Source organism: Pseudopodoces humilis, chromosome 17 (assembly GCF_049639895.1).
Source record: "Pseudopodoces humilis isolate 2021_Gansu_Grassland_sample_001 chromosome 17, ASM4963989v1, whole genome shotgun sequence".
Classification (NCBI taxonomy): Eukaryota; Metazoa; Chordata; class Aves; order Passeriformes; family Paridae; genus Pseudopodoces; species Pseudopodoces humilis.
In genome coordinates, this window is record NC_142216.1 from 8,002,329 (window position 1) to 8,016,106 (window position 13,778).

General features: G+C 39.9%; 1 protein-coding gene across 1 annotated transcript; it reads right to left on the reverse strand.

Annotated features, from left to right (window-relative positions):
- Positions 1 to 4,807: 4,807 nt before the first annotated feature.
- Positions 4,808 to 11,056, reverse strand: LOC102104826 (neuropeptide Y receptor type 6-like). Its single transcript, XM_088063617.1, has 3 exons — positions 10,823 to 11,056; positions 8,633 to 8,715; positions 4,808 to 7,634 (listed from the first exon to the last, which is right to left on the reverse strand). Exon 3 carries the CDS (start codon positions 7,614 to 7,616, stop codon positions 6,498 to 6,500), a length of 1,119 nt encoding a protein of 372 aa, XP_087919743.1. The 5' UTR covers positions 7,617 to 7,634; positions 8,633 to 8,715; positions 10,823 to 11,056; the 3' UTR covers positions 4,808 to 6,497.
- Between the last annotated feature and the right edge of the window lie 2,722 nt (positions 11,057 to 13,778).

The following is a 13,778-nucleotide window of genomic DNA, read 5'->3' on the forward strand; positions in this document are numbered from 1 at the left end:
TGACTGGCAAAGATATTCTTTACAAATAGTGAAATAGTGCCTAGATATCTTGAAAGACATTATTTGCTGACTAATTTGCCTCCCAAAGGTTTACCCTGTGGGTGTGGTGGGGTCCCTCTGACCTTTACTTTGCAGCTCCTCAAAGGACAATAAACTTCGAGCCACCCAGTGAGGCTGTGAAGTGCCCGTGCTGCAGCACACCCGGAGAAACCCACATGCTGGGCTCTCCCTGCTGCTTGCTGTAAGAACTCCCAAGCCTTACAGGAGATGGCTGTGAGTCCCTCACTGACATCTCAGGTGCCTGATGGCTTTGAGCTCCTGCAAGGACTGCCTGTCTCTTAAATCTCTGGGCATGGCTGCAGTTTATAGGTGGATCTTCCACCTGTGCAAGTTAAATTATGAAATGGTTCCTGTGTCTTTTTGTTTCTTTGTAAAAGTGTCCTGTAAAGACATGATGCTCAAATATAATCTTTTCTCTGGCAGCCCAGATAGCTGCCAGTGTGTTGAGTTAAACAGACTCACACACACATATATATGTTTGTTGTTGTTTTTACATACTGCTACAATCTACTCTGAGACTTGTAAATTGAGACTCTTATCTCAATTTTCTCGCACAATCTTCCTGAATCTCTTCCAGGGTCTGAGCTCTGGTGAGATCTTGGCTCAGCTCTGTTCTGCTCTGTCAAATTCAGCTCCTTCCCTGCCACTCCAGAGTTAAACCCCTTTTCCAAAATTTAGGCTCTTTGGCATTCGTTCCTGCAGCTGAAGGAAGCTCCTTAAGCAGTGGAATCTGCCCAAGAGCACGGGGAATGGGTAAGGACTATAGCCAGGCTATAGTTGCTGCTTGGCTCCTGTGGTTATGTAAAAGGGGAGGCAGCTAGATAGCTTTGTTAAAGAAGTTTCAGAAGACTGGGAAATTGGTTCTGGAGAAACTGTTCTGGGATCTCCTTTGTTTTTTCGATTCACATAAAGATTCTTGACTTTTATTCTTGCCTAGGTTTATGTCTCATGTGTAAGAAAACAGTGGTTGCATTTATTTGAAAAGCAAACAAACCCCAAATACCATTCCCACCCCCTAACCCAATAAACTAATTGAACAGCTTCCACTGGCCAACTACTTCAGAAAATGTGGGTATAGGATCAAACAACAGTCATGGGTTGGTTTTTAGTAGTTGTAAGGATGGCAAATCTTGAGATGGCTTCAGGGTAGAAATTAATGCATGGACTCATCTGACACAACTACACCACCCAAATAATTGTAGTCCCAAAAGCAGTCCTTTTGTAACTTGTTAGCAGACAACTCTGTTGGCCCTTATTGAGGACAGGAGAGATTTACATGTGCTGGGCAATGTAAGGGTGCCCTGGCAGCCTGTGGAGGGGGAGGCTGTGCAGCACTCACTGCAGGTGTGTCCGGGCAATCTGTGCCTCTCGAAGTCCCCTCTGGCACTGCGGGTCTGGTTCCACGCCATTAAGCACTGCAGGAGACTCCAACCAAAAATGGAACAGGAAAGGGGGTAAAAAATTCTCTTTAGAGGGAACCCAAACTTTCAGAGCTTCTTGTGACTGTAATAGCCATTCCTGACTGGAAGAACTAATTCATGGAGCTGTTACAACCCCGACATCCACACAAATTAACAGGTTTTCCTCACCAGGTATGAGGGTGAAGTGAATTCTGCAGAGAATAGCTCCACACGTGCCAATTCCATGACATTATGTAAATAGCCTGTGACTAATGGAGAAATCTGTGAAATGAAATTAAAGAAATGAAATGAAGTGAAATGAAAGGGAATTAAATAAAAGGCATCAGTCAGTGCATTTGCATGGAAACCAAAAGAACCTTGTTTAAAAATGAGTGATAGCAGACAAGATAATTCTACAGTTGCCATTGTAGAATATTTCTAAGTGTCTTATTAGCATAGAATTGAAAGGACAATGTTGTTTATAGAGTCTATGAGGTTCCTTTCAATTCTGCAGCCTGTCTGACCCTTCATTGTGAGGTTTCTCAAAGCTTTGCTGCATATTCACTCTCCTCTCATTTTTATATTGCTTTTCTATGTCTACTTTTATCTATTTTTCTGTCTCAGTTTTAATTTTTTTTTCTTCCTCTGCCTTGTACCCCTTAACTTTTAAATTTTTTCTTTCTGTCTCCTTTTATTGAGTTGGCTATTCCTATTTTTTAGTTTTTTCCTGTTTGTCACATTCCCTGTTGCTTTTACATTTTTCTTTGTTTCCTTTTTTTTTTTCCTCTCATCCTGATGCTTTAAAGGGTCACCTTAGCACACTGCTCTCTCCGGAATGTACTTTGTACCCTTCTGGGTATGTCAGGACGTCTCTGGAGGTCACCCCTTCTCCTCAGAGCAGTCTTTGTGTCCTCTCCTCCTTCTCATTTTGCTCCACTGGGTCAGCAGCTCCCTCACACATCTGAAGCCTGGTCAGGTCCCTTCCTGAGTACCTTTGTGCCCTTGAGCTGTGCTCTGTTTGCTCCATGGCCATCCCTTCAATCTGCAGCAGGCTCTGTATCTCTCTTGGACCTTTGGATCTTTCTTTGGATCTTTTGGTGATTCTTGGTGTTCTGGTGCCCTGTTTGAATGAGAAGTGTCCTATCCCAGTTCCAGACAGTACAATTCACCAGCTGGGCAGGGTGATGGTTTTACACAGGGTAATATTTATTTGTCAGTCAATGGGAGAAATCAAAGTCTTTAAATCACACACAGCACTGGCACTGCCTTTGTCCACAGACAGGATTACAGTCAATAATCAATTGAGCTCTTTGCTCGATGGAATCATTTCCACAGTGGATGGCAGTTCGCAAGAATCTAACCCTAGTAATAAATGCTTAAAATGAAACCGATCAACCATAAAATACACCAACATGTAAGGACACAGTTAATTTACAAGGATGTTTATAAATATATTGGTCACCAAACCACTCAAAGAAAGCTGTGATGCAGTTTTTAGTTTTTGAAAACTAAGACTTTCTACACTGGAATAACATCGGAAGTTCAGACTCCCCCTCTAGTTTTCTGGAGTTAATTCCATGGTGCTGCTCCCCCAAGGAAATTCTCCAGCTGGTTGTATTAGGTAACAACTTTCTGCTGAGAAAGGCTGTTAGTATTTTTTCTACTTGGCTGTACCAATAAAACAAGGGAAAATAAAGTCATCAGCATTTGCCAGTTTAACTTGAGCAATCTTTAAGTATTAGGTATTACAGTTACATTTACCACTGTCACACACCGTGTTGGAGTCCATAATACTTATGCTATAAAATCAAGTAATTACTCTTTGTTCCTATTCCTGTCACAGTCAATTGTCTCCTACTGACTTGCTTGGAAGTTCAGTATCAGGATGCACAGGAAGCCAGTGGATGTCGTGAGAGAATGTACAGGGCTGAGGGCGACGTCTCCGAGACAGTGAGGATCCTCTGTTCCGTTAACAATTGTTACAAGTGCAGCTTTAAGGAGAGATACTTGATGACTGAATGCTCAGAACAGAAATGGAGCATCCATCAACACTTGAGTCAAATGAAAGTGTGAGAAAGAAATAAGAAGGAGAAATCAAGGCACAAGTATTATTGTTCATTTTTGATTCTGAAGCAGTGTCATTGCTCAGAGAGCTCCCACCTGCTAATGAAGAACCCTCTTATACCAAGATTTTCAGACTGGAAGGAAAAATTGAGTGCTTAACTCTGATCAGGATTGTCAGGAGTAGACAATTGCTATTAAAAAAAGTGATAGCAATTTTTTTTTCCTGTCTGTTGCACACAGCCCAAGCACTTCTATGGAGAGAAAGTAGAGAGACCATCCATCAGCATCACACAATCTGAACCAGAATTAATTTCATGGCTGTTTTAAAACCACTAGAGATGTGATGCTAAAACCACCTCTACTGTAAAAGTATGCACACTTGGGCTTGTCTGTGGGATGGGATGGGAGCCCTTAGGCCAAGTTCACACATGGGAATCTCAGCTGGGCCTGATTCAAACATTAAATATTGTCTGAGACATTTGCCAATGAGAGTAATCTGAACAGCTGTGCAAGTATTAATAAATTAGAAGTGATGAGTTAGAGGTGAAATTCTGAATGTCTTGTGCTTATAAAATGCTTTAAGCATGGGCCCTGAAGCTGTAAACAGTGTACTTAAATTTGAAGAAGATGGTGATAGAGATTTGTGTTCCAAACCCAGGGAAATACAGTAGATAGCTCAGTCTCTAGCAGGTCCAACATTTGTTAAAATGCTGTTCAGGGAATGACCTTCTGACAGGAATAGATGGTTTTCAATACAGGTACTGGGACCCCCAAGAAAAGTGAAGTTCCTGGATCAGATTTGCTCTCAGTCAAGCCAGGTGCAATGAAGACAGTGAATTACTTTGTTACCCAGGAGTCTCAGTACTGAGAGAAGCAGCTCCATCCCTTCACCAAAACACAACCAGCACCTCTGACCATGCAGGGTCCCAGTGTCATTGACTGCAAGTTACTGCTTTTAACTTGATTAAATGCCTGTTGTGCTGAACACACAGATGATGTGCATCTAATAAAGGCAGCCCAGTGACCTGGGTTGAAGTTCACAGAAATAGTTAATACTCTCAACAGTCTGATCATTGGCCTCTATTAGGTATTAATCTGTCTCCTGGCTTCTTTTCTATGATGCACAAGGCAGGTGTTTAAGTTAATGTTTGTGTAATCAATTCCAAATGCATGATATTTGATTTAATTAGGAAAAAACTCCCTAAATTATGCCAAAGCTAATCCATACCTATCACTCAGATGCTTGATTACCATGTCACTAATTCTGCCATTCCTGCTCTTGCCATGGAGCTGCCCTTATGACTTCTATGGGTTAGGACACTAAGATTTCACCGAGGTCTTTTATCTCAGTGTGAATCAGGTGGCACTTAACAAACCTGAGTATCTGCACGAGCTGCTGAGGCTCTTCTGACAGAGCTCCTCTGTACAGACAGTCTGAACTATGCTGTAACAAGAGAACTTTTCCTGAACCCTTTAGGAGCTGGATGGCTATGGAAAGAGATGTTCACTCTCCAAGGGAACTTTATAGCCTTAAGGTGAGTTTCATCACAGCTGAGTCATCAAGGAGCTCATTGTAATTTGAATGTGGATTCTTTTTGCTTAAGTGGTGCATTAATAATTTACTAGTTAGAGAATAGTTTACAAGGAACCTTATGTACAAGTGTTTGAACAGGGAGTTTTGAAACTCAGAAGAAAAGAAGGGGCTTTAGCAGTACAAGCAATTATATTTAATTTGAATAAGAGGAAGCAAGGTGAGTTTTTGGACTAAAGTGTTCTAAGTACTGTATTTAAACAGCTCAATATTAACTGATTCTTTGTATTGTCACTATGTCATAGATGAAGAAAAAGTTTGGCTATTTTTTTATGGCCACACTGGAAAGTGGTTTTTAAAATGTTTTAGTTTAAGAAAAGTTGTGTTCAGTGTTATCCCTTTAGGCTTCTTTGCACTGTTATAAAAGAAATTATTTTCAAACCCAGAAACTGTGTTTCTGTTAACAGAAATGACCACATCTGCTCAAGTGTGGCCTCTTGCTAGTGCAGAAATGTGGGGAAAAATATTGCTGAAGTTAAAATGTAAACCTAATTTTCTACTCAAAGAGAAATCTGAGTAAGTAGCTAAAATAAAATTTACTCTGAATTCATAGTGGGGTTTTTTGATAATGGAGATTCAAAAGGTCTGTTGTAAGGAGCAGTGATGATGGTAAGAGAGAAAGCAATAAACTTTACTGGTGTTTTAGAGAATGCAATGGTATTAGGAGAAATGCGGAATATATATTTTATCTTGAACAACATCATTCTGAGTGAAACTTGTAGTACATCAAATGGGTTCTGTTTTAGAGTTCATTAAAAAAATAAAAGTCCAACTCTAGCCTTTTCCCTTGTTAAAATACAATTTCTGGGCTGAACAGGTACTGAGCCAAAGCAAACTGCATGAGGGGGCTGAAAGGAAGGTGGTGGAGTCTAAAGATAACTTCAAGGGCCTTCCTTACAGTGTGAGCTGCCTCTAAAGTACAGGTTAACCAGTGAGGGTATTGATGCAGTGTTGGAAAATAAAAATGCCAGAAAACAGTGTGTGAAAGGCTGCTGAAGTTAGGAATACCACAGTGTCCAGTGTTTAGCTGGGGGAAGCCAGGTATTTAGGAAAGATGTCCCCAACAGTGGCTGAAATGGAAACGTTTTTATTGGAGTTAAGGTAGCATGCAGTGACTTGGAAACTGTGGATTAAAAAAAGGAAGACATTAATACTGTTTATAATTTATTATTATTGATCTTTAGGACTGTTGGAAGTGGTTTATCAGCATTAATACTATCATAAAGTGCCTGTTAAGAGTATGCCTATAGGAGCATAATCCTGGTTTTGCTAAACTAAATGGCAAAGACTTCCTCTAAACTTGGTGGTAACATGACCAAGACCTGCAGAAAAAGGCCATCTTCAACAAAATACAGAATTTTGGAAATTACAGTTAAATTATTTTATATATCCACATGGGGAGTGTTTAACTTCAGAGATCCCTTAGATGCATCTGTTTGCAGGTTTGAAAGGGCGATGTTCTCATATTCATCTTGTGATGCTGAGCATCTGCAGTGGTGAGCTAATACTACCAAATCCTTCTGAAAGTTCCTGTTCAGAAATCCATAAAAGATGGGATTGATACATGTTGAGATCATGGCCACAAGGTGGCAGATTGTAAATGTCAGGTTATGATTACAGCTCATTAGTGCCTCGTAGTTCCAGTCAAAAACCACATTGAATATATTGAGAGGCAACCAGCAGGCTGCAAAGGTCACAACAATTGATACCAGCATCATATTGATCCTTTTGTTTTCACTCAGCCTGTTCTCATTCTCTCTCATCCTGTCTATTTTACCTCGTCTCCTTCGAAGACATACAAATATCCTGAGATAGCAGATAAAAATAAACCCCAGTGGGAAGCAGTACTGGAAAACCAGCAGGCTGGTGGTGAAAATCAGTCTCTCTGTAAGAGACGGCCATGCTTCGATGCAAGCAACCTTGTTCTTGTAGAAATCACTGTGGAACGACAGATGTTTGAAGGGTTCATCTGTTATTTGGTGGAATACTAAAAAAGGAGTGGATATGATGAGGGAAAGCCCCCAGATAAAAAGAATTCCCCAATAAGCATGTGAAATACTGGGCTTCCAGCCACGTGGGTTCACAATTAACTGATATCTCTCAATAGCAATGAGTACAAGTGAGAAAATGGAGACTGTGACAGAGAGACTTTGTATGAAAGAGCCTATTTTACACATTGCTTCCCCAAATATCCAGTGGTCCATTAAGGTATATGCAACTGTGACAGGAATGCACATGATACAAATCAAGACATCTGATAAAGAGAGGTTGGCAATCAAAATGTTGGTGACATTTTGAGCTTCTTTCCGTCTCTTTATTATAATAATTAAGCAAAGATTTCCAACAAGCCCCACTAGTGTAACCAACGTGTAAGCTGTGATAAGCAAGAATTCTGTAAGGGAGGAAAGTTGGCATGTATCAAAGTTCAAGAACTGAGAAAGGCTAATGTTAGAGATAGTTTGATTCAGGATCTCACTGGGATGCTGAACAGCTTTATCCATCCTGAAGTATCTTCCAACCTACGGACAAAACCTTGTATTATTTAGAAAATACTTTCCATGGAGATTTTCAAGGCAGTGAGTACTGTGGGTCTACCATTGCAGTCAGTGTCCTTACAGTTTTGAGCAAATCTAACATGATTAATTACAGTACTGGAAAAGCATATGGATATTAGTGGGTTTATGTATCTCTGTGGAAGGAGGTTGATGTCACCTTTCTGGGGTTCTGCACTGACAGTGCTACAGATCTATAACTGATGTACAAGAAATAGCTGTGATAGCAGCTGACTAAACTTGTACAGACACTTTCATCCTCTTTTACCAGCTGTGTATAAAGTTTGCTTTTCAGAATAAAGTATTCTAAGATCTGTCTCTGGTGAAGATTTAAGAAGGTTTAATGGATTCCAGTGAGGATAATCTATTGCTTTTGTATTACCAGAAAAGAAGAATTGGGTCCTGACATCACTCTGCTACCTTAGACATCACACTTAGATTTTCTTTAGAACTACAAAGCAATGCGAGTTAATACATTTAATCCTCCTGAATTAATCAAAATTATGTGTGCTTGAACTCAAATTGCATTCAAAAACTCTATGAATGATATCTTAAAGGGAGTTTCCTGTTCTACTGATGCACTGAAGATAGTATGTCCTTTTTCCTAAATCTATCCTGAGGAAAATGTAAAAAAAATAAAGTTCACATTGTAGTTATGCAGACAATTATTCCTCTTTCAGTTCTAACTTAAACAGGAGTCAAGCAAAAAACACCTGGTATTTGCACAGTTCTGTGGTTTCAAAACTAATGGGAAGAGTTAGGTTCAACAGAATATCTTGATGGGTTTGAATTTATCACTGAGTGCAAAAGTTACTTTTAATTTAAAGGCTCACCAGCTTTCCAGCCAGGTTGTTTCCAACCTGGGAAAGGGAAAGCTAAGTATGAAAAGAGTTATTTTAAAATTTAAAAATGGGGAATTGATATATGTTCTTCACGTATGTCTTTCAAAACTCGCTTTAACTCACCTTAATTCCCCTGTGAAATTATTCTCCTGTGAAAACTAGCTGGAAGGAGATCATTCTTCACCCCTAGTAATGGTGCTGAGAGCCTGTGGAGAAAGGAGAATGAAGAAGCAGTGGGAAGTCAGAGGATACACAAAAAGAAGGAATAGGTGGATGTTTTAGTTTTACTAGAAATAATCTGCTTATGTGTAGAAGATTTGTCAGCCCTTCCACAGAAATGATTGCCATTATTTAATCACTAAGGATTAAAAAAAAGTTTGGTGGTCTGTACAAAATTAAACACTAAATCCAGGGTTATCCAGGGGAATTATGATTCTGTAGTTGTTTTCCTACAGACACTCAAAGAGTTCCAGCCAGAGTTATATCCTGGACTGCTTTTTCCTGATGCTTCTGTTTGACATAAGTTTGAGTGCTTCAGATTAGGATTCTAAAAAAATCTCCAAAAACCACTATTCTCACCTTTGGAGCAAATATTACCACTGTCATTCTGATTAAAATACCCTTTTCAATCAGCATACACATGTTGGAGTGGGAAGTGGCTGTATATATAGGCGACTCTATATGGCCCTGATGTCCCAAAAATTACTTAAATTGTGGTCAGAGCTAGCATTAAGCCCTGTAGTCTCCCTAAAGAATGTACTGGGCTTGGTTAAAGCTATGTTGAGGAATAATATGGAAAATTCTACAATCCTGCTGCAAAAACTATGGAAGTCTGGTGGCTCTGATAGATGTTGCAGTTCCTTGCAGGTATCCCTACTTCAGTAGGGCAAGACCAAGAGCTGGGTTCTCCGCTGTGTGCCCACCAGCTGCCACAAACTCTTCTGCTCCTGAGTCCAGGAGAGCGGCCTGGGACTGTGACTCTGACAGTCAGGTCCTGCAGAACCCGATGATGTGGCTGGGTAACAGCCCCTTCAGGCCATCTGTTTCCTGGAAAGCACTGCCGCTCACCTTTCCCTGGAGCAGCACTGATTGCCTGGCTGGATTTGTCACACCCAAGGATGCATGTGCTGGAAGGAGAGAGGCCCTAAATGGTAGATTTACCACCAAAAGTGGCAGCTGTTTCCCCAATGAGATTCACTGCCACTTCAGAAGTGTGAGGATCTAAAGTCTGGCTGCTCTGCCCCAAGGATGATTTTTCTCTGCAGTGCCTGTGGTGTCCACCTGGCTGGCACAAAGACAAATTCTGCTCTTCCCTGCTTTATATGTGAGCGGGAGAAGCTGTGGAGACTCAAAAGGCCATGAGGCTGAGCCAAGTTTGTAATATTTTATGCACTATTTGCTAAGCTTGCTTATTTCTCCATGGATGCACAACACAGTTTGATAGCAAATTCTGAATGTCCTCTCCCAAGAATTCAGGATGGTAGGGCTTCTCTGGCATTTTCTATTTGGGAAAAGTCCCTGTACTTACCTAATCAGTTCACTTGCTACATCAGTTTTAGGCACAGTCTCCATCTACACTGTGCTATTCTCATGAGAATGTGTCATTTATTTTCAGTCTTTAGTTTGTGCTGGGAGTTAGAGTGCAGTCTTTAGTACAAACCATTCTGTGAGGCAATTTAAACACTTCCTTGGCTGTAAAACTATTTTTACCTGTCTTGGTCAACATCTGGAGTATTCACAGCATTAAAAAAATAAGTTACTCTAGTATTTACTGCAGTGTGTTGAATTATATTGTAATACACACTAGCACTTTTTAATCTAATAAATAAATGTTACTGTAATCAGCATCCTTGGATCACAACTGCAGCTGATACCAGAACTGAAGCGTTTAACAAAAAGAACTAATTACTTCAACCCCTAATCCATGCATTTTGGAAAAAGATTCTCTACTATAGTAAGAGTTCAACACTGTAAGTTATTACAAACCCCTTAGTCTTGTTTAATTCCTCTATCTGCAGAAACATTACTGAAACATTCATAAGCAAAAGAAAAGTCTAAAATAAAATTAGTTTTAGAAAGGCTTTCTTTACTAAGTATTTTCTTACCTCTGCTAAAGATGAATAGTCTCATCCTATCAAGGTGACCAGTAAATGTTTCAATTATAAACACTGTTTATTAAGTTCCTAAGTATTGCACAGATAAAATGTGGAGGAAAATTTACATTCACTTTTAAATATAGGTTGTAGAGAATAATACTTTAAAATATATTTCAATAAGTTTTGTCACAGTTCTACAAATTTTCAGACTTCTTACCTGATGAAAAATTCAAGTCATATCCACACTGCCTTTAACAATTTTCCTTTTCTCTCAGAGCCAGCAAACACGTCTTCTTTCTGTATAAAAGAATCCAGAGCAAAGCCATGTCTCCTAAAGCGATACTTAAACTCTCCTTTCTTCTCTGTCTGAAGCAAACCACAGTCCCCAATTTCCAACAATACTGAATCTGCCAGGCTTTAGAAAGGCTGCTGAGGAATAAAACAAGCTCTGGAATCCAAGAAGAGGCAAACAGCAGTGAGCAGGGAGGAGGAAGGACCAGTAGTCATGGGGATGGATTTTCCTCCACTCTGCTGCTTCCCTCCACCCCATCAAACACCTTATCATGCAATTTCATTTTCAATTATTTAATCTGTTCTGTAGTTCAAATGTTTTCCCTCTGCAGGATTTCATACATAAACATCTGCAGATGGCATATTGCTTACTTGACTGATACAGCAATACAATAAGCTGCTTGGAAAGAGCATGCACATCCTATTAAGTGTATAATTTGCTTTATTGCAATTAAAATAATCAGATTTTCATTATAAATTGATATTTTAGCTTATACTCCTCAGGAAAAAAACCAATATTCCTGAAAAGCAGGGCATGGCACACTGTACTAGCACATAGTGAAAAGGAGTTTAATTTCTATTACTGTTATTTCAGTGAGAGTCCATATGTTTTGTAGTCACATGTTTATAAAAATAAGCATTCAGCTTCTTCACTAAATATTTAGAATGAACATTTATGGAGTGGGAAAGGAACTGCTTTTCTTAGGACCTGCAATCTGGTAAGTCGCTGTATAAACTCTTGCATTTTTACCCAGGTCCACTTCCAATATCTCAGTCTGGTTTTTTTTAAGAGAATGATTTTCAAAAAGCAGTAGGATTTTTGGGATGAGCAATACTGATGATGTACTGAAGTGCAATTCAGAACTAATTATCTAAAAATATTATTGCTTGTCATGCTATAGTATTTGAATAAAATAGGTGCAGGGTGGAGGGAGCCTTTGAGATCAAGCCAGACAAACATCCTGTTTTTCATACATTTGGGTCAATTCATAATGTGTTTGTCCAGACTGTTTTATAACCATCTGTGGTAATCTTAGATTAGGTATTCAAGTGCTTAATTGACTGCTAGGAAGACTGCCTTAACATCTCCCTGTAAAACTTCCTTCTCTTTAGTTTAACCCAGTGCTTTTTATTCTAGGTGTGGTCTGGGAATTCAGATATTTTAACCAAAAATGCTGCAATCAAGCAATGTGAATATATTTTTTGAAAACATTTCTAGAAATTGCTGGGTTTGATTATGTCAAAATTACTATAAAACAAAGCTTTGCCAAAGTACTTTAGAAATTCTGCTTCTGGTTGTACTGTAACCCCAGGAAGTTAATCAGGACTCAAACATGCAGTGTGATAGATAAGCATCGGAACAAGCCATAAAAATGTATTATCTATTTATGAAGCAAATAAGTCAATAAAATTAAAAGATGTTCTGATTCTATTTATAAATTTCAAAGGTCATGTTGCTTGTTTATACATGCCTCTGTTTCTAATATAATTCTGTATGCAGTCCTTCATTTGTGGAAAAAGTGGAGTCTTTAACATGCAATCCATTGGTTTTACAGTTGTATCAACCTGCTGCCTCATGTGGATTTAATTGTGTTGTAACCTGTGAATTAGATCACACCCAGCATCAGAGGCTTATGGGTGTAGCTACTCCCGGTGTGTTTAATCCTCATGTCAAAGGTATGTATGCTAAGTGGGACTCATGGCTCTGGAGGAGGGATCACAGTATACATTTTCAGCCAAATGCTGGATTGTCTGTTTGCAAAAAAGGTTAATAGATAGCAGAATTGTATTTACTTTTTATCAATGGTCTTGTAATTTCTAAATTGCTTCTTATTAAGTGATGGGTGAAGTGCCATAATAGATTTTTAAACTTAAAGTTTGTAATAACTTTATCATTGGTAACAACCTGTTGGTGAAACATAACATTTAACTTCTTTGAGTTCACGTTTTGCTCTGGCATTTACATGATTCCTTGGCCAGCAGGAATCTTTGCTGATGGTTGATCACTCTATATTTTTTCTTTTGCTTAGTTTCTTCTCCTGTGTAACTGTGCAGCAGTCCTTGTTTCTGCCTGTTGAAGCCTTCTTCAGAGAGCAAGATTTAGTAGAGATGTACATGTACAATTTCTCAGCTTCCCATGTGAAGGAATTCTTTAACAGCAGATTGGCTAAGAGGTGATTCAGAGACCTGTAACATATCTGAAGGGTCATGGAATCACAGACTGGTTTGGGTTGGAAGTGACCTTAAAGATCATCCAGTTCCAATGGGCAGGGACAACTGCTACTAGATGAGGATGTTCCAAGATCCATCCAACCTGGCCTTGGACACTTCTGGGGATGGAGCAGCCACAGCTTCTCTGGGTGATTTCTTCCAGACTCACCACCCCCACAGTAAAGAATTTCTTCCCAAATCCCACCTGACTTTGCCCTCTGTCACTACAAAGCCATTCCATCTTGTCCTGTCATTCCAGGCCCTTGTCCAAAGTCCCTCTCCAGCTCTCTTGGAGCCCCTTTAGGCACTGGCAGGACTCTGAGGTCTCCCTGGAGCCTTCCCTTGTCAGGCTGAGCACACCCACCTCCCTCAGCCTGGCTCCAGAGCAGAGCTGCTCCAGCCCTCATAGCACCCTGATAGCCTCATCTGGACTCACTCCAACAGATCCACATCCTTCTCACATGGGAGTTCCAGAGCTGGATGCAGCACTGCAGGTGGAGTCTCACAAGAGTGGAGAGGGAGAATCACCTCCATCCTCCTGCTGGTCATGCTGCTCTTGATGCAGCCCAGGACCAGGTTGGATTTCTGGGCTGCAAATGCATGTTGCTGGCTCATGTTGAACTTCTTGTCAACCATCACCCACAAATCTGTCTCCTGGATTATTGTTTCCT

Bases quoted from the DNA above. Each gene is read 5' to 3' on its own strand.
- LOC102104826 (XM_088063617.1), bottom strand. From the start codon at position 7,616: ATGGATAAAGCTGTTCAGCATCCCAGTGAGATCCTGAATCAAACTATC.